This window comes from Dromiciops gliroides, chromosome 2, assembly GCF_019393635.1.
Source record: "Dromiciops gliroides isolate mDroGli1 chromosome 2, mDroGli1.pri, whole genome shotgun sequence".
In the NCBI taxonomy this organism is placed as follows: domain Eukaryota; kingdom Metazoa; phylum Chordata; class Mammalia; order Microbiotheria; family Microbiotheriidae; genus Dromiciops; species Dromiciops gliroides.
Window position 1 is genome coordinate 521453396 of NC_057862.1, and position 21872 is coordinate 521475267.

A 21872-nucleotide genomic window follows, 5' to 3' on the forward strand; every position below is an offset into this window, starting at 1 on the left:
CTCACCCCACCCCAAACTGGCTCAAACCAGCCTTATGGTCAACTGCTCCTGCAAAACATCCTGCTTCTCTGTCCACCTGTTCCTGGGAAAGATTGTCCATTCTTTTCCCCAACCCCTCCCTGAACCTCCCCTCTGTGGTTTTTCAAGCATAAATCTCCCCTGCCTCTTCTGGGTTGTGGGCGCCTTTGTATCTTGTAGTAGGGACTTCAGCATTAATGTCTGATTTTCTTCCTATTAAAACTTTTCTGCTTTCAACCCAGCTTGGACACCTCTGCCTTTTGAGAGGTGGGCTTCACCTGGTTGACAGGGAGCCATGTTGTTTATATAATGCAATTGCTTGTAAAAGTCATGGTAAATTTGGGTGATAATCAGAACTTGAAGAGGAATGTGGAGTAGAAAAGAGACCCAGAATTCTCAAAGGATGGCATGGTTGTCATCAGGAAGAAAAAGTTTTACAAAGTATTTAATTTACTGTAAGCAGCTAATTCAATGGGGTGGATAAAGGTTTTCTAAAAAATTTTGGAAATCCATTGTCCAGTCTTAAGCTTGGCAGCAAGGTGGCACATCTGGTCCTAGAGTCAGGAAGACCTGAGTTCAAATTCATCCTCTGACACTGACCAGTTGTGTGACCTTAGACAAATTACTTTAACCTCTGTTTGCCTCAGTTTCCTCAAATGTAAAATAGGGATAATAATACTACTTACCTCCCAGTGCTAGTGTGAGGATCAAATGAGATATTTGTAAAGCTCTTAGCACAATGCCTGGCTCATAGTAGATATGTGCTATGTAAATGCTAACCACCATCATCTTTATAGTAATAGAATTATTCATGCAAGAATATTATATAACACATTTTAACAATATAATAATTATATTACTAACATAATTAATTATAATAATAATGAATCAAGCCAGCTTATATAAAACAGATATTGCTACTACCATATCTCTGCCTTGGTGGTAAATGTCCTACAAATCCTCCAGGGCACTTTCCACAACTTAACTGGCCTCTGAGGTCAGTTTAATCTCATTTATTATATAATCTACTTTTAAATCTTCTTTTTTTTGGGGGGGGCAATTGGGGTTAAGTGACTTGCCCAGGGTCACACAGCTAGTAAGTATTAAGTGTCTGAGGCCGGATTTGAACTCAGGTACTCCTGAATCCAGGGCTGGTGCTCTATCCACTGCGCCATCTAGCTGCCCCTATTATATAATCTAAAGTGGTGAGAGAATTCGTTCTCTGGGCCTGCTCATCGGTCTCTTTAGAGAGCAACTCCATTTATTCCTCTTTGGAAGAGAAGACCAGTGAGGTTTCCATCCTTCCTGGGCTAACTTTCCCCTTAGAATTTTAGTCCCCGGGATCCTATCTATCCTTTTTCTAAACTCTTTGAAATCTTCTCCGCCATAATCTTGGGCGCAAGTCACACTATGCCCAGATTTCTCCTCTTCTAGGACAAATTCAGAGATGGAGTGGCTACTTCTCCCTAAAGTTCCCATGATATATGCCCCTATTGGTACTGCCTTGACAGAACAGGAACTTACCAACATCTTTCTCTCACCAGCTGCTTCTCATCTCACTGCTGGTGGACTGGGCTAGTTCTACTTTGAGCCAGTTCCAAAGCCTGCCCTGGTGCCATCTAATCAAAAATTCAAAGGAATATTTTTGGTGGGTGTCTCTCTGGTACATATGCAGGGGGGCAGCTAGGTGGTGCAGTGGATAAAGTACAGGCCTTGGATTCAGGAGAACCTGAGTTCAAATCCAGCCTCAGACACTTGACACTTAACTAGCTGTGTGACTCTGGGCAAGTCACTTAACCCTCATTGCCCTGCAAAAAAAAAAAAAAAACATATTCAAGAGCCAGAAGCAAAGGCAGGTAATGAAGGATGAATGCACAAAGATGTCACAGTCCTGTAAGAATAATGCTCAAGTCCACGAGTCCAGAATGGGCTGATGGTGGTGAGGAAAGTCAAGCAAAACAGTACAATTTTGATTATAGCTGTATTGGGGAAAAGAGATAAGAGAAGGGATCTACTGCTTGAATGAGATGGAATGGTAACAGGAGGGAAGCCAAGAAGCTTCCCTCCTGTTTGCCATGGAGATTGATTCCAGCTGACAGGGAGATGTCACCAAATATAAATGGAGATATTGTTAAGAGAGTCCCCTGCTGGCCTGAATGAATCCAAGTCAATTGGCCCAAATGAACCAATTTCCCAGGATGGAGATGTGACCAGTGAGACAGCCAGTGATCTTTTGAAAGATGATGAACAGGAGAGGGACTAAAAGACTGGAGAATAAATATTTGTTTTCTTATAATGGAAAGATAACAGAGACCACAAATGATAAGCTGGTGAGTTTGACTTTGATTCCTAGCAAAATTCCATAAGATATTATCAAAGGATTCACTAGTAAATATCAGTAAAAGGAAGTGGTGATCACAAACAGCGCTGGCATGGCTTCATCAATAACAGGTCATGTCAGCCTATCCTCATTTCTTTTCTTGACAGCTTTTCTGGACTGGTAGAGCAGAATGCTGAAGACATAACTTACCTATATTTTAGGCAAAACGTATGCCTCAAACTTAAGCTATTCTTGTGGTAAACTTGGAGAGGTTTGGGATAGCTATCATAATTATAGAGGCTTATAATCAGTTGGGGCAGCTAGGTAGTATAGTGGATAGAGTGCTGGGCCTGGAGTCAGGAAGACTTATCTTCCTGAGTTCAAATCTGGCCTCAGATGCTTACTAGCTATGTGACCTTGGGTAAGTCACTTGACTCACTTTGCCTCAGTTTCCTCATCTGTAAAATTAACTGGAGAAGGGAATGGCAAGCCACTCCAGTATCTTTGCCAAGAAAACACTAAATGGGGTCATGAAGAGTCACACAGGGCTGGAAAACAAGACCAGTTGAGTGGCTGGGCCCAGAGAAGTCATTCATGGTTCAACATCACATTGGAATGCCTCTGGTGGAGCGCCTAGGCAATCTGTAGCAGGTCCTATGTAGTTTAACACTAAGGACTTCAATAAAATCACAGATAGCATGCTTGTGAGACGAGTGCCGGGTGGGGCTTTAGCTGCATTGCCAATTACATTTTGCTTACATGAAGTTCTCTTATTAATTTGTTTTGGTGTCTACATCTGATTCTCTTCTCTGATGGTCTCCTCTGATGCCTCATCATGGTGTAAAGGGGAGTCTGGGGTCTTAAAGGCTCTGTCTGCAAAAGTGCAAGCCCTGGCGGGTCCTACCAGTCTGAAAAGGCTTCAAGCGCCGGCCGGCCGGCAGTGAACTATCTTTAGACTAAGGCTGAGTCTTGTTAAATCCACAGTGATTCACCACCAGGAGGTTAGCTGCTAAAGGGTGAAAGTGGGACTGGGCTCCAGCATTAGGGACAGAGTATCTGTACTATCATGAAGACAAAGAAGTGCTCCTGCAAAGTTCCCTATGGGAAGGCAAACAAGTATAAAAACTTAAAAGGGCTCTGGAAACTATGAACAGGCTTCGGAAAAGGAGCCAATAGCCACGCAAAGCAGTGCCTAATATTCAGTAAGAGAAGAGACATTACAAATGATGCTTATTTCATCTGCTGCCTGTTTAATTTTTAGTCAGATATTAAACATTTATAAATTTTTAATACATCAAAACAAGTACGTGCGAAGTTACAAATCTATAAAATGTCCTTATATTACTAAGTGCATGCAAATTTCAGAGACCACTTTCCCCTGTGTATTGTCAAGTCACAGCAGGAGTCCATTCAGCATATGGTGCTGAAAGCCTAAGGATACCTTTTTTCCCCATGGAATAGACATTTGGAATCTTGGAAAGAAACATAATACACTGTATGCTACTCTGGGTGACAACTGTTCTGAACAGAATTTCTAGTTTATCATACCCGATATTTACTGATTACAAAAACTACCTTTACATTGCAAGCCAATCACAATGCAGAATAGTGACAACAATAACCTAATAATTTACTCTATGTGAACAACTTTTTCACAATTCAAACAAAAATCATTTAGACAGATCGTCTCCCTGTCTTCTCCCCCCTCCCAACCTTTTCTGAGATATTGTTTTTGAGATTTGATTAAATTTTTTAAAAAGCGCTCATTTCTTCCAAACCTTCCCTCTGAAGGATTCTTCTTTTATTCTGATTTTAAGAGTTCATCCAGTATAGTTGCTACTTTGTCTTGAAACAGGAGAAAAAGAAGCTACACAAGCTTCTTTCGTTTATAAACTCACCAGACTGTCTCCTTAAATCCTAAAAGGCAAATTACACTTTAACCGATGTCCATTCCCCTGGGCTAATCAGACCTTGCTTTAACCCTATCAATGCTGGCACCTCTGTGGGCTTGCAGGCAAATAGACCCAGCCAAGGTGCCGCCTGGACTGTGACACTTGCTAGCTTTGGAGAGGGTTTCCTCTCCAAATGCTTTGTATTTTCATGTTCTTGGGTGGAATGCTCTGGTTGACATGGTTTATACTGGGTTTGAACAAAATGTACATATCAAAATGGTCTGAGATGACAACAAAGCACTCCCTTAAAAGTAACACTACTTTCCAAATTGTGGATTACCCAGAAGCACAGTCTCCATAGCACAGGATACAGTTTACAGAATTATGCTCGTTTTACCACTGACAAATAGACCGGGCCCCTGGGCCGGATATATTTTTGGTGCAGCCTCTGCTGAGTGCATCCCATTATGAAATTCAAGATAGTATTCACAGTACTCTGTAGCAATAGCTGCAAATAGATTCAGCAGCTAGGCCTGGACCCACACTGTTGGGTGATTTCTATGGTTTGCCCAGACAGTCTCCAGGTTTGTTTGTTTTTTTCAAAATGATGAAAATTGTTTTTTTGAAAATGCATCAGGGTGTATTGAAATGTATGAATGAGTTCCCTAAGAACATCTAACTGGCTGTGATATCACAGCTGATAAGACAAAAAAGAAATGAGGCTGTATAACTGGTGTTAAGTTTGCTAATTCTGTATCTACTAATTTAATGAACTACAGGCAGGGAGGAACATGTAGGGGACATTTCAGCAAGCAAAAGGACCCTTGGTTGTGTCTATTTGGAAAAGGTATTTTGAAATCATTTCTGTTTTGGCCTCAACTTGCTACACACTACTGAAGTGTCCAGATGGACCAGAATTTGCTTAATGATCTCCTCCCTTGGAAAGGATACTGATAAAGGTGGCATCGATCTGACAGATATATGATCAAAATGGTTTGGAGGAAGAGGGCGGCCTGGCATCTGGGATCTACTGTACATTCCCCAGTGCTCGTGAGTGATAGAGGCCTTAACCTATGGGTGACAAACACAGAAATGAGAAACTGCTGCTATTTGGGCTGCCCTTGCAGACTGAAGGGTTTCCTTCTCTGCAAAGATTAAGAGAATAAACATTAAGAAAACATTAAGTAAACATTGCAAGGCTTCTTAGCTGACAATCAGGAAAATAAGGAAGCTGAGGAGGAGGAGGGTCACTGGCGGGGCAGAGAAGAATGCTATGTTGTAGTTGTACTGAGCAGCGCGTTGTTCATTCTGGTACTGCGTGATGCACATCTGCTCGACCACGCGCTCCATGATCTTGATGTCGGTTTCAGTGAAGTTCTCCCCTTTGGTGGTGGTGGTGGTGGTGTGCTGTTTCACTGTGATGTTGACACAGTCGTGCACAAAATTGTTCTGGTTGTTGTACTGGTCAACGGGCCGGTACATGACTTGGTTGGGGTAGCGGTTCTGGTTTTCACGGTAGTAGCGGTCTTCATAATCATTGCCAAAGTGCATGGCAGGCCTGCTCATGGCACTTCCCAACATGTAGCCACCAAGCCCTCCCACAACTGCCCCAGCAGCAGCTGCCCCAGCCACATGTTTCATGTTGGTTTTCGGTTTATCTGGTTTCCATTTGCCACCCTGACCCCAGTTAGAACCACCATGTGGTTGACCCCAATTAGAACCCCCGGGATGGGGTTGACCCCAATTGCTGCCACCTCCCTGAGGATGCCCCCATCCAGGGTATCGGTTGCCTCCAGCACCACCAGGCTGGGCTGGGTAGCGGTTGCTTCCTCCGCTGTTCCATCCCCCTCCAGGTCTTGGCTTTGGTTTCTTACAGAGACCTACATCACTCCAGGTCGTAATGAAAAGAACTAAGATCCAGTATCCCAAGTGAATTTTTCCCATGGTAGCTGATCTGGAAAAAAAAAAAAAGGTGATCAAAATTCTATTTTTATTTAAAAACCACTCAAGGAAAAGGAGAGGAAAAAAGAAACACAATTAAGATACATATGTCATGTAAATTTTTTTTAAAACATTGTCATAATGTGAAATCAGAAAGAAGTAGGGAGGCGGGTAGGTGGCACAGTGGATAAAGCACCAGCCCTGGATTCAGGAGTACCTGAGTTCAAATCCGGCCTCAGACACTTGAAACTTACTAGCTGTATGACCCTGGGCAAGTCACTTAACCCCCATTGCCCCACAAAAAAAAAAAAGAAAGAAAGAAAAGAAAAAAAAGAAGCAGGATGCTTCTATAATAATAATTTCTAAAAATCTAGCAAAGATTGGCAACCTAAATGCAACGTGACATGTAAACTTTCTTTGCAGTGTTCTTTTGGGGGAAACCCTTTTAAAAGGGACACAACCTTTTTTGGATTGTGGTAAACAGTGATCTAATCAAAGAAGATTCCAGCCCATTCCTCAGACAGCACTCCCTCTTCTTTAGTCATCCTCTTTATGGCCAATCATTTTGCTACCTGTTCCATTTTCACCTTTTTGTTTCTGGAACCTTTCCTCTAGGATCCTGCTCTCTTGACTGGTGATTGCCTCTCCTGGCCCACTTTTTCAGGCACCAGGAGATACTCTCCTCCTACTTCCAGTTCCAGGGAACTACCTCTACCTCTGACATGGTTCCTAGAAAGGGTGTGTACATCTACTCCCCCAATTCCCCACTTGCCATCCCAGTAACTTCCCACACAGCCCTCCCTGCACAACCCTTCCCTCTATGTACTGTCTCCTTTATTAAAGTATAAGCTTCTGGAGGGCAGAGATGGTCTGTTTTTATGCTTGATCCGTTCTATCAGAATTAATAATGCTTTTTCATTCATTCTCTCCACTTCTGTCTCCTTCCTTCACACTAGCTGTTCCCCACCTCTGCCTCGTCTCATAGTGCCTCCTCAACTCCCTTCAAGAAGTACCACTGTCAAGGGAGCAGCTAGGTAGTGCAGTAGATAAAGCACAGATCCTGGATTCAGGAGGACCTGAGTTCAAATCCAGCCTCAGACACTTGACACTTACTAGCTGTGTCACCCTGGTTAAGTCACTTAACCTTCATTGCCCCACCAAAAAAAAAAAAAGAAGGCACCACTGTCTACACTAGGCCTTCCTTGATACCCTCCAACTCTCCAGCTGCTGGTGCCCTCCTCCCCCTCACCTTGCGCAAAGCCCTGTACAGAGGAAGTATTTCATGAATGACAGCTGGCTGAGTGAACTCTCCCTTTTCCGAATTTATAATTATTATTATGATTTCTACAACATTTAATAACAAGAACACAAGGATGCTCCAATTCCAGCATCTACCTAACATGTGCCAGTCCCAGGTCTGGGCACTGCAGATATGAGAGTAGAAATAAAAGTCTCCATTTTCCAAGCACTTCTCAGCCAACAAGGGAAGCAACATGTGCCACATGTAATTGTGTTGTGTGGAGAAGAATCTTGTTTCCCAGCTAGACTGGGAGCTCCTTGAGACTTATGCTTATTTTATAATCCCCAAAGGGCACAACAGAGTTCTGGACACATTCCAAGTGTCGTAGAGCAGCTTCCCAATTAAAGACATACACAAATTGTGGTCTCACAGCCATTAAGAGCACCAAACAGCATAGATTACACAATATGCAATGCTATATAATATGGCCTTTACTATTCAGGACATGCGTGTGTTTATAGACATGTGTGCATGCGCGCACATTTGTGTGTATGCACACATGCACGAACACACATATGTGCATGAACACATGGATGACAATGTGTGTGCATGCATATGTGTATGCGTATGCACACAGATATATAATGTCTAATATATGCATGTATAGAATAAATGCTTATTTACTATATATAGTATATATTTATTGTTTAGTTGTTTTTCTGTCATTTCCAATTCTTCGTGACCCCATTTTGGGGAGCTTCTTGACAAAGAGACTGAAGTGGTTTGTCCTTTTCTTCTCTAGCTCACTTTACAGATGAGGAACTGAGGCAAAAAGAGTTAAGTGACTTGCCCAGGGTCACATGTCAGGTACATGTCAAAGGCCAGATTAGAACTAAGGAAGAGGAGTCTTCCTGACTCCTGACTGAGGCTCTGCGCTTTATCCCCTGCACCACCTAGATACTATATTATATAGGATGTATACTTATAAGCCATATAGGTATATATGCTGTATATATTTACAAATGCTAAACAGCATGGAATACATGTGTATATATAAAAGTGTGCACATAAACATATATGTGCATATTACATATTGTATACACAAACATACATATATACACAATATGTAACTGATATTTCCTATCCTGTTACTACTTCCTGCCCCTCCCAATACTTTGTATACATTTTGGCGGGGGCAGGGCAATGGGGGTTAAGTGACTTGCCCAAGATCACACAGCTAGTAAGTGTCAAGTGGCTGAGGCAGGATTTGAATTCAGGTCCTCCTGCATCCAGAGCCAGTGCTTTATCCACTGAGTCACCTAGCTGCCCCTCTTTGTATACACTTTGTATGGATTTATCTGTGTCTAGGAGAATTCGAGCTCTTTGAGGGCAGGGGTTGTTTTCACTTTCTTTTCATCCTCAATGACTAGCACAGGGCCTGGTATGTTATAGATGAAAAACCCCAAGATACAGAGTTTCTGGGTAATGAATAATCAATTTATTAATTAGGCTAGCTAATAATCAATAAATTGGTGTTCAGTGGATTCTCTCTCACCAAAGACCCCAAAGGAGAGTCTGGAACACCTTAAAATCAGATGTGTCCCTTCTAACAAAGAACTCCCCTGAGTGAAACACAGCCTTGATTGGTGGCCATTTCATGAGGAGGGGCCTAAAAGTCTTCAGTTCCTCCTGCTGAGGACTTGGCTTCAGCAGGATACTTGGTTGCCTCCAGCAATCTGGACAAGGGAATCCGTCTCCATCCAGACCGCTCTGCTTGGCTTTCTGCTTCATGACCAGAAACTCTCAGGGAGGAGTACAAGGACAGGGGCTACTTTCCCCAGGATAAGAACTTACCCAAGTTGGATTCTATTTATACTCTAAATAGAAGTTGGATCTACTAGTTGAGTGTAGTCCTGCCCAAGATGGAAGAGCACGTTCCAATTAGTAGTGTCCTTCGGATACAAGAACAGGGCCTCAATAAGAAAATTGAGGAGAAAATCCCGAATCTCAAATTAATGATTGGTTATTAATATATAGTAAAATAATAATTTCTCTAACAATTACCTACATGGTGGGTAGGTAATTAAGAAATGCTTGCTGAATTGAATCCCACTGAAGAAATGCATTATATACACAGATAAATAAAGACAAAGTAATTGAGTAGAGAGAGAAAACTATTAAGTAAAAGATCACAAATGGTTTCACATAGAAATTTGAACTGAACCTTAAAGGAAATAAGGAATTCTAGAAAGCAGGAGTGAAGAGGGAGTGCTGTCGGCATAGGATAGCTGCAGGCAAGGCATGCTGGTAAATGTTTACTAACCAGCTCTCCAGGGAAAAAAATTGTACTTATGACACACTTTGAAGGTCAATTTGTATTATTGTTTTGTTCACCACTTTCTTAGGTCTAGACAACCAACAAAATAATAATCCAAGCCCTGATTTGCAGCTGATTTCCTCAGTATAAAAGTTCAGACTGAATTTGTAATATTTGGCTCTCTCAAGCCATGTTGGAGCTGGCTCCAGCACAGCCGTGCTGTAGGTCCTGGGCCTCTGTTCACACCAGCCCACAAAGCTGACTCCAGGCCACCATTGGTTGAAGGGACTTGAACCACCAAAGGAGGCTGTAGGAGTTCTTAAAGATTTCTTCTCTTTGGCTATCCATTTACTTTTGCTAAGTCTATCAATGAATTGAGAATCCTTCCAGTGGCAGGGAAGCCCTGATCAAGGTGCCCACCTAAGTGGGGATGTGGCCCAGTGACCACATCTATAGACTCCTTTCCCCTTTATAAGAGAAATGTTAGCCTGGGGTCAGGGCGGCTTCTGGACATGATACCCTGGGAAGACCACCAGGAAATCTCAGCATTGGAAGGGGCCTCGGGGGCCCGCTCATCCCAACCAGCACCTCCTCGACATGTTATCCAGCCTTTGCTTGGAGGCCTTGGGTAAGGAGCCGCCTCCTACCTCAGGAGGGCAACAGCTCTGACTGTTAGGAAGGTGTCACCCTGCTTCAGACCTCAGTTCCTAGTTCCTCCCTCTGGGGTCAAACAGAGGCCTTAAACTCCTCCTAGGACAGTTATCATATTCTCCCTAAGTCTTCTCTTCTCCAGACTAACCATGCAGAGACTTTAGACCCAGTGACTATCATCTAGCATGGCCTCCAGCTCCCTCCTCATACTCTTGACCTCTTCTGGCATATTTAGGGTCACTGGGTCTAAAATCTCATTCAAGTCTAGCCTCCAGTACTTATAAACTATGTGTCCCTGCACAAGTCATTTAACCTATGTCTCAGTTTCCTCAACTGTAAAATGGGGATAATGAGAATACCTACCTTACAGGCTTGTGGCGTGGATCAAATGAGATAGTATTTGTAAAGTGCTCAGTACAATGACCGGCACTTAATAGTAGATGACCTTAATAAATGCTTGTTTTCTTCTTTCCTTCCTAAACTATCCCCTCCCTCCTGTTACCAATGCCCTCTTTACCAAATCCACTTTTAATTTATTTTATAGGAATTTTATACATAATTACATATGTATATGTTGTCTTTAAGATAGATTAAGCTCTCTGAGGGTAGGGATGTTTCATGTTTGTCTTTGTATCCTGCCCATCACGTAGTAGAGCTTTAATGAATGTTGATTGAAGTGCTATGAATATATCTATAAAAAAATTTTAAATTCTTTTAAAAAGCATATTATTTTAAGTCTGGTGTAGGGGAAAAACTGAGAGAAACAGAGACAGAGTCAGAGAGGGGGAAAGGGAGAGAGATAGAGAAAGGGAGACAAATGGGGAGGGAGAGAGGGGAGAGGGGGAGATGGAGGGAGAGAGAGAAAAATATTGGGAGACTGGTGGTACCAGAGATAGTTCCTTACCCTAAATAAAATACATAAATATGACAAAATTACTTTTTAAGTAATGGCTGCTTCCAATGTTTACACTGCTAATACTCCCTCTCCTGAAAATAGTACATGTAGGTCCTTTATCTCTTGCCAGCACATGGGTTAAAGGCTTAAGATAAACTACTTTATCAACTAGAGTTACACTGATCTGAACAAAAAGGGGGGTGGCAGGGGCATGGAGATTAATATAGTTATTCGTTTATTCATTCACATAGTAAGAACTTAATGCTTGTTGACTGTTTGACTATACATGTTAATAACTTATTCATTAATACGCATTGGGGACCATTAGAAAATCCCAGGGGAGCTTTCCGCAGAGAGATTAAAACAACCACCAAAAAACCCCAAGCCAAAACAAAAATTGCCACTGTTTACTCATAAAATTGTCTTCCCTGTCCTTCCCTTCTGCTTTCAACCTTCTTTCCCACCTTTCTGTCTTTCAGGGTTGTTGTGAGGAACAAATGAGATATTTGTAGAGCATTTAGCATTATGCCTAGCACATAGTAGGTGCTTACTAAATGCTTGTTCCCTCCCCTCTCTCTCCATTTAGGTGACATGGGCACTCAGCTAGTAATGGAAGCAAGATGTAAACCCAAGTCTTCCTAACTCCAAACCCAGCACTATAGCTCCTATGACATGCTGACCAAGAGTGAGTAATCTGACCTATAAAATCAACCCATAGCATTTTTCTTGAGTCCTTTGCTTACTTGGTTCTTCCTTTTCTCTCTGATGTAGATTTAAAGACAGTGATAAGATCTTATATTTAGAGCTGGAAAGGAATCCAGAGATCAACTGATCCAACCCTCTCTCATTTTACAGATGAAGAAAATGAGGCCTGGAAAAACTAAGTGACTTTGCCAGGGTCACACATCAAGATCTGAACCCAGCTGTATCCAAATCCAATTTTCTTTCCATTTAAAATTCCAGGAAGAAAAAGCATTTGTTGTTCACTGCAAAGATTCTTAAACTATGGGTCATGACCCATAACTGAATGTGGGGGTAGTGAAAAATTTGGCAGTAAGTGTTTGATTTGTTGGGTAAAAATTTCTCGAGCTAAAAGGGGCCATGAGTTGAAAAAGTTTAGGAAGCCCTGACCTACTTGAAGTCAGGGCTGGTTCCTTCATTGTTGACTCTCTGTTCCCATCCAATAAAAGTATGCATTTAATTAAGCCCCTTCTTTGTGCAAGGTTGTGTACTAGGCCCTGGGGAGAAAAAGACAAAGTGAAAAGCAGTTCCTACCCTCAAGTAGCTGACAGTCAGGCAGACTATATGAAGTAAAAGAACAAGGAATGGACACCCCAACTCTGTTCTCTTTGAGTATTCTCCGAATGTGAAGAGAACTAAAGGCTCTAAGCATGTTGTGTGTGGATGCTTCATAGGATTTAAGGGAGAACATCCATGGACAAGAATCTTGACAAGATGAGAAAGGTATCTCTGGAAAGTGTACCCAAGCTGATGAAATCATAAATCCAAGTCAGTCAACAATTAACAAGCATTTATTAAATGCTTATTGTGGGCTGGGGGATACAAATAATTCCTGCCCTCAAAAAGCTTACATTCTAATGAGTTCACACATTGGAAAGCACTTTGCAAACCTTAAAGCCTATATAAATGTTAGTTACCATCATCATTGGAGTAGCTAGGTGGCGCAGTGGATAGAGTGCATTTATCAATATGTGCTGGGCATTGTGCTAAATGCTTTAAAAATAAATGGGGAAAGGGCATTTAAATAGGGTCTCCTTGCACATTCTGATATCCTTAGATGGGCCGGAGTTAGGAAGACTCATTTTCCTGAGTTTAAATCTGGCCTCAGACACTTACTGTGTTATTCTGGGCAAGTCACCGCTTACCTCAATTTCCTCATTTGTAAAATGAGCTAGAGAAGGAAACAGCAAGCCCCTCTAGTATCTTTACCAGGAAAGCTCCAAATGGGGTCAGGAAGAGTCAGATCAGGCTGAAACGACTCAACAACAACCACAACCAGAAGCTAGGGAGGCCAGAGAAGGGGTCCTGGAGAAGGTGAGATCTGAACTGTCTTAAAGGAATCCAGAGAAACAGAGGCACTGTTGAGAGGACAGGGCATTCTCGGCTTGGGGACAGCTAGCGTAAATACACGCAGATGGGAACAAGAGTGTCATGTTGGAAGAGTTACAAGTAGGCCAGCACTGCTTGACTGTAAAGTAAGTGGAGAAGTGGGTAAGGTTTAAGAAGACGGGAAAGGTAGGGTCAAAGTAACCAAGCTCAACAGCTTGGCAACTAAACAGCCACCTCCTTGTTTTCCTGGTAACTCAAATAATCCTCACAAAACTCTCCCCAAATGAGGAAAAGGGGGGGGGTCCTGCGTAGGATCCTCATTTTGCAGGAGACACGGAGCACCAAGGTGACTTCCCAGGGAGCAGAGTTTACGAGACATTTAATAGCCCTGTAATGTGGTCACCCCTTAACTTTGCATGCTGAAGGGTTTTGAATATTTTATGCTTCTACCGTTGCCATGCAACAGGGACACTGGACAGCAGAGCTGATGTTTGCAAATTCAGTCTGAGGTTTAAATGATTCGGGGGATGGAGAGAGTGCTAGAGCTAGAGTCAAGATGACTTGGGTTTAAATCCGGACTTCCACACTTACAAGCCCTGTGACCCAGGGCAAGTTATTGAACTTCTCCGAGACTCAGTTTGCTTATCAGTAAAATCGGGATAATTCCTATAGTGGCCTACATAGCAGAAACATTGTGAGGCTAAAATGAGGTAATAATGTAAAGTGCTTTGCCAATATTAATGTGCTGCGTGGATATCCTCAGCTTTTAATGGAACAGATTTCATAAAACCTTATCTTCACTTTCTCTTAAGAAAGCCTATGGGGCAGCTAGGTGGTGCAGTGATAAAGCACCAGCCCTGGATTCAGGAGGATCTGAGTTCAAATCCGACATCAGACACTTGACACTTACTAGCTGTGTGACCCTGGGTAAGTCACTTAACCCTCATTGACCTGCAAAAAAAAATGTACAAACAAAAAAGAAAGCATATGAACTGGAGTCATTATTTACGGCATAAGCCGATGTTGATTTTTAAGTGCTTGCCAATTGAAAAATACATAATTAAGAACAGTTCTGGAAAAAATAATTTTAAAAATCTCATCTATTTAAAACCAGACTAATATACAGAAAACATGGTACAATGTTGATACTATGGTACAAGGGAAAGAGCATTAGTTTCAAAGTCAGAAAACTGGGTTCAAATCTCACCTCTACCAACTCTGTCTAGAACAAATCACTTCAACCTTCTGGGCCTGCTTCCTTATTTGTACAATAAGGGAGTTGAACTACAAGCTTTGGAGGCCCCTTCTAGCTCTTCAGCTATGATCATTAATTATGGATGAAAACTACATATATATATATATATTTATGTGTGTGTATGTATGTATATGTGTGTATGTATGTGTGTGTATATATGTATGTATATGTGTGCATGTACATATATACACACACACACACACACATGCATATATGAGGGAGGTGGAGGGGGTGTCCAGGGATCAGAGAATAATTGAAAATTGGAAGGGATCCTAGAGCACATCTTGTCCGATTACCTCCTCTGATAGATGAAAAAACTGAGACCCAATCCCAATAAGGCAGAGACTTGCCCTAGGTCGCCCAGGTGAATGGCAGTCAGAGCTGAGAATGGGTCTTATGGGTGGTTTTTCTGTAGCTTTCTAGCCTTCCTTCTAACAGCTAATGTTTTTTTTTTAATTAAAACTTTTTTGACATTCAGAACTTGACCACCTCAAGCATTTCCACATCCATGGAAGAATATATAAAGAAGGTTGTACAGGAAGCCACAAATCTCTCACTTATGAACAGACTGCATTTTAAAAAAAATGTATACCTTAGTTTCAAAGTTTTACCGCTTGTTTGTTGTTCCTTCTGAACCTCCTTCTGTTTGGTGATTTTAAAAAAATGCCACAGAGGCGGCTAGGTGGCGCAGTGGATAGAGCACCGGCCCTGGATTCAGGAGTACCTGAGTTCAGATCCGGCCTCAGACACTTGACTTACTAGCTGTGTGACCCTGGGCAAGTCACTTAACCCCCATTGTCCAGCAAAAAAACAAACAAACAACAAAAATATGCCACAAAACATCTTTTTCTTCTTCTGTTTTTGGGTATCACTATCCTTAGATCTTTCTTCCTCCCAAATCCACGCTCCAATTAAACAAAACAAAACTTTGGGAAAAATATAGCAGGAGACTCATAATGCTTTTTGTGCCATCCTAGTCCAGTGGGACCTGAGACTTTATGGAAGAGGGAGGAATGTCACCTGTCTCTCTCCTCATTCTTCCTCTCCCCCTCATGTGTATGTCTGTGTCTATATCCCTATATACACAAATATTTATGGTATGTACTATATATAGATGCAGGCAGCTCAAAGAATTGGACATGACTGAAATGACTGAAAAACTGCATATGGATAGATGTGTACATATTTATATCCATAAATATATGCACATGCATATACAAGCATCTAGGCATGTATGTATATATGTGTGTGTACATACACACACAGATAGATAGATAGATAGATAGATAGATAGATAGATAGATAGATAGATAGAACACAAATATTTGTGGTATTTATAATATAGGGGCAGCAAGGTGGTGTAGTGGATAGAGTGCTGGGCCTGGAGTCAGGAAGACTCCTCATCATGAGTTCAAATCTGGCTTCAGACACTTACTCTGTGACCCTGGACAAGTCGCTCAACTCTGTTTGCCTTAGTTTCCTTGGCTGTAAAATAAGTTAGAGAAGAAAATGGTAAACTACTCCACTATCTTTGCTAAGAAAACCCCAATGGGGTCATAAAAAGCTGGACACAACTGAAAAATGACAGAACAAGTATATATACATAGATGTGTATATATATTTATATACATAAATATATGTATACCCACTTATATACATAAATATATATACACACATATACAATCTATGTGTATATATAGTATATACCACAACTATTTATGTGTATATGGGTATATAGGCATGTTTCTTCATATATATATATATATATATATATATATATAGTATATACACATATGAGTTCTCTGAAAAAAAGCACCAATTAGCAAAAAAAAAATAAAATGGATTTTCTTTTATTTTTTTAATTGTTCAGAAAGAAAACCATGCAGGACTCTCTTCTGATGCAGCAGCTTCTGGATTATTCTTGCACATTGCCAGCTTGTTATTTAGGGAAGGGCTGGGAGCAGAGGGAGCTGACACTGCATAGGGAGTGTCTCCCAGGCCTGAGACACTGAATCAAGGGCTTTGGGAAGTCTCTAGAGAATCTGCCTTCAAACAAGACTCTGAGCTTAGGGGTTTGCCAGGGTCTCTTATCTTAGGTCCTTATTTCAGCCCTCTCAGTGCCTGAAACCAAGACTTATTTATAGCCCGAGTTTTTTTTAACTTCCCTGGCCTCTAGTGTGGTCAAGTCTAGGGACCCCTTCTCAGAATAATATTTTTAAACACACACACACACACACACACACACACACACACACACACACACACGAGAGAAAAGAAAACCAGTTATATGTGTATTGAGAACCCACATTTGGTAAGGTCCCACATATTTGATGCTGTTATTAAAATATTTTTAAGACAACAAAAAAACCAAGTTCAGGGATCCCAGGCTAAGAGCCCCAAATTTATATAGGCAGAAAAGGCTAAATAGAATAGATAGTGGGATGCTATGGCAAGTTTCAGGTATTAGAGTATGATGGGAGTATCTACTCAAGTCTGTACCTCTGAACTATATTGCAATCCTTTTCATAAATGTAGTAGACTAATAAGCTCCAGGCAGCAGAGACTGTCTTTATCTACATGTTCTTTCTTCTTAATGCTTGTTCAATGGAATGTGTGTGAAAGTTTGCTGTGTGCTAGGGTTAGAGTTACAGTTATCCCTATCAATATATCTCTGGTTAGCATTAGAAACTAAAGGGAAATTTGGGGGGAGTCCTGTGGAAGCCACATACAACACTTGAAGGCTTACAGATGACACAGAGCCTATGACCAAATACTTAACCCAGATTTTACGATAAGGAACTGTAAACACCCTATAAAAGAAAAAAAAAATCAGACTTCTTCAGTATAAAGGGAGGGTCAAAACATTTTATGGGATTTTCCAGATTGGGCTATGTGTGTGTGTGTGTGTGTGTGTGTGTGTGTGCGCGCGCACACGTGCGCACACGCTTGGGCTATGATCCTATGCCTCAAGATGTGAAAGGGATAACTGTACTTAAAATTCTTTTGCCCATTTTTTTTTTCTGTGCTATTCAGAAGACTGGTTTCTTTTTCACTAATTGGGTTCAGGGAATTCATCAGTTTCTGGGGGGGGGGGGCGCGGTACACATTCTCACCCTCACCCTCTCTGCTCTGGGGGCCACACTCAGGCTGCAAAGATCTTAAACCTGCTTTCTCTAATAAAGTCATAGTGAAGTGATTTTTCAATGGAAATTCTTAATATCTGTCCTTTCTGATCCACTCATCTAGATGCAAAACTTTGAGGGGAGCCTTGATTCCTTTCCTCTCCTCCCCCCAAATTCAGTCAGTTGCCAAATCTTGATGGTGTTATGCCCATAATATTCCTCCCATCTGCCTCTTCTCTCCATTCACTCAAGCACCAGATGAATTCAGGCTTTCATCACCTCTCAGCAGAAATATTTGCCAATATTCCTTGATTCCAATATCTTCCCTCCCATATGCACCCTCAACACAGCTGTCAAAATTACTTCCCTAAAGTACATCTCACCTGGCCACTCCTCTGCTCAAAAATTTCTACTGGCTCCCTATTGCCTCCCATAAAATGGGAATGTCTTTGTATTTGGAAAGCAGGAGAAGGGTAGACCAATGTGAAGTAGACTGGGTGAAGAGTAGTTACGGTCACCTGGAGCCAGAGAGTGAAGGGCATTGAGTTATGAATATCAGAATTGGTATTTGATTCTAGAGAAAAAAAGGAACTGTAGCTTTTGAGCCAGAGAGAGGCAGGGTCAGCCCTGGGCTGTGATCCATGTGGTGAAGGGATTGGGCAGGTGAGGGACTAGAGTAAAGAAGTCTAATTAGGGAGGCTGTTTCAAGAGTCCAAAGAGAAGGTGAAAAGGGGCTGAACTAAGGCAGAGTCTCTGGGAGTAGAGAGGGAGTGGAAGCCAATCCTACCATCTTAAAATTCTCCATGAGGCCAAAAGGCTCCTTTTCTTCATCCAGATCCCCCAATCAACACAAACTCCACACACACACACACCCTTTTAAGCTTCTACCTGAGACACAAGATGGTGGAATAGGAACAGCTACCTTTAGAATCAGAGGACTTTAATATGAGTCCCTGACTGCCGCTTATATTTTACCTGTGTGACCTTGGACAAGTCACCAAACCTCTATGGGCCTTGGTTTACTCATTTGTAAAAGTGGAGTTAGGCTAGAACCAAGGGTTCTTAACCTTTTTTGGATCATAGTCCCCTCTTGGCAGTGTGGTAAAGCCCATGGAACCTTTCTCAGAATAAAGTTTTTAAATGCATTGTATATATATATATATATAAAATTTACAAGAAAAATATACATAAATAGTTATTAATTTAAAAAAGTTATCTTTAAGGTCTCTTCCAATTCAAAATCAGTGATACCAAAAAAGGACGTTAGAAGTCTCTGGTCCACCCGCTCTGGGCTCATTTTTTTTTTTTTAGAGCGGAGGTGATTTGTCCAGGTTAGTTCCTAAGTGTCCAGGGCTGGATTCGAACCCGCGTCCCCCCATCATAGCTAATTTAACGTTCCGTCGGAAGCCTTATTAAACCAGATGGTCTTTCCTTTCCCACTAATAACGGTCCTGCCGCCCCCCCCCCTTCCTTTTTTAATTAGTCCTTCCATTCCCAGCCACCCCCCCACACTTGGCTCCTCCTACCTCCCGGATCCTCTCCTGCCCCTCCCTACTTCCCACGTCCCCTCCCCCCAACAGGCACCCAGGACACCACAACAGGCGGTAATGTTTCATTCTAGAAGCAGCCAGAAACCAACCGGGCGCGGTCCTTCCTACTACCGCCCCCACCCGCTTCCTCACCTGGCTTGTCCAAACACCTTCCCCACTGCTCTGAAGCAGCGAACTCAAGCATCCTAACACCCCCCCCCCCCGCCCCGAGAATTTCTCAGCTCCTCACGCTAAGACCCGCAGCTTCTTTTTTCTTCTAAATTCCAAAGGCGGGGGGGGGGGGGGGGGGGGGGAAATGGGTCGGATGGAGACGTAGGGAGGAGCGAGGGCGTCGGGAGGGGCGAGGGAGGTGAAGACATCCCTTGAATGGGGTTTGGGGATGGGTTCTTTGGAGGAAATAATTTGAAATTCCGGGCCGACTGAATATTTTGTTGTGGTTGCTGCTGCTACGCAGTTTCTTGGCTCATTCCCCTTGGGTTTTGCTTCTCCTTTCCTGCCCTCCCTGAATATGTTACCATACGCATCTATATATATCTCATCTATGTGTATATCTATATCTATATCTATCTAATTTTATTCCTCCCTCCTCCCCATCCTCCAAGGTATATATGTCTTTGCCCATTCAATCTCATACTTCGCCCCTTCCTTTAATACTGGATCGGGTAACTCATCTGTGAAATGTGGGATTTGGACCAGATAATCTCTAGGGCCCAATTCTGGCACTATATCAGTCTGTTTTCAGCAAAACGTTTACCCCTTATACTTAGAGAGATGGTGCAATCTGCTGTCGTTATATTTAGCATCTTACGATGTACCAGGTGCTTTTATGATCTCATTTGAGCCTCACAATAACCCTGTCGGCGATATACATTTGCGACAGGCTTATCTGACAGCTAAGCAGGTTTTCACAGTGGTCTTGTTTAGGAAAAAGGAAGTAGGACCCATGACACACCTTGCTCCTAGGTTTCTGTCGTCCACTAAAATTGCTAAACAGAATGAGAGACAGAAAGGATTTTGAGTCATCTGATCTAAAAACCTTTCAAAAAGGAGAGAAGGCCCATAGAGTGAAAAAAAACTGGGCCCAATCAGTGAGCTGGGCAGGGCTGGGGCTAAAACTGGGGTGCTTCCATGACACCTCCTAGCTTACCTACTATCTACCCAGGACCAGTCTTTATCAGAGCAACCTAGACCTTTATGTAGATGAAACCTCATACTCTTCCAATACATGAAGCCTTCCACAGCATCCCTCCACTTCCCCATACAATCCATCACAACGCAGGCACTCTTTGAATATCAACAGAGGCAACCTGAAAACACCTCTCCACACCCCGATGGAAACACCTATCCACCTCCTCAACACAAACACACCTGTTCTCGAGACTTCTGACAGTGCCCACTTCTGAAGTCATCCCTCCCCCTAGCAATTTGCACATACCTTCCCAATTCCCAAAGTTCTCCCACTGTGAAATAAAATATTTTTTCTCCCGGCAAGATGCCCACGCACACACTTCTCAGTATCTGCTTGGATGGCGCAGTACAAATATTATCAACCTCTGCTCATCCAATCGTAATCCCAGGTGCATTAAAAAAAAAATAATCAGGCCAAGCTGGCCAGGTCTATGGGCTTGTTATTTCCTTTACATTCTACCTACTCAGGACACCAAAACAACTATCCTTTTTCGAGAAAAAGAGACGACCGCCATCTCTCATACCCAAAGGAGCCCCCAATTTGGCTGCCCTCTCAGCTGGGTGCCATCCCACGCTGGCTTGAATCCCTGGTTTTCATCCTCTTCCAAACAAACCCTCCTCTAGGAGAGTCAGTTGCAGAGGCACGGGGAGGGGTCTAGGCTTCCAGATGTTCTAAGGCAGGTGTGGACTTCCCCTTTTCTGGAAATGAGAAAAAGACTCACCTTCGTTTGGATCCAAACAACGCAGAATCGGCAGGAGGGGGGCTGGGATTCTGGTGGCGCGCAGGTGACCAACAGCCTCTCCGTTGTCTGCTCTTCTTAACTGTCCGGCAGCCCGAGGAAGGTCTGGGACAAGGGCTGGGGCTCAGGGAGGAGGGAGGAGGAATTCCTCGCCTCCAATCTCTTTGGCCGCAGCTCCTCCCGCCAGCCAATCGCAGAGCCCGCCTTCTGATGAAGCAAGCGGCCAATGGATCCCTCCGCCCCCACTGGAGCGCCTGCAAGGAATCACGTGAGAAAGGGTTGGCTTTCTTCAGAGGACAGATCTGTCATTAGCAAAAACTGATGGCTCCATCCCCCCCTCCCCCCTCCGCCTGAATGACATCGTCTTTACGATTATTGGCTGGTCAATGTGTTCAGCGAGGGATGTCTATTTATAAGGGATTATTCATTAGCTATAAAAACAACGGGGGGAATAGTTGGCATGAAGTCACAGCTGTGGATTTACGGGACTAGAATGAGACATGAGAGCAAAGCAAAGTCTTTGAGCGGGAGGGCAATTTCTGCTACTTTTGTAATCAGAGAAATAGAGTCGAGGGAGTGGATTCGTGCTTGGAGCCAAAGAATCAGTTTTCGAAATCTTATTTCTATTGAGAATTTTTTTGTTTTTATGTCACCTTCATCTCAGAATATCTGT

The 21872-nt window shown here is 42.6% G+C and overlaps 1 protein-coding gene across 1 annotated transcript; it reads right to left on the reverse strand.

The window, feature by feature from the left end:
• Window positions 1–3567: 3567 nt before the first annotated feature.
• Window positions 3568–21336, reverse strand: LOC122741020 (prion protein). Its single transcript, XM_043984032.1, has 2 exons — window positions 21182–21336; window positions 3568–6184 (listed from the first exon to the last, which is right to left on the reverse strand). The coding sequence occupies exon 2, from the start codon at window positions 6172–6174 to the stop codon at window positions 5434–5436; it is 741 nt and encodes a 246-aa protein (XP_043839967.1). The 5' UTR covers window positions 6175–6184; window positions 21182–21336; the 3' UTR covers window positions 3568–5433.
• Between the last annotated feature and the right edge of the window lie 536 nt (window positions 21337–21872).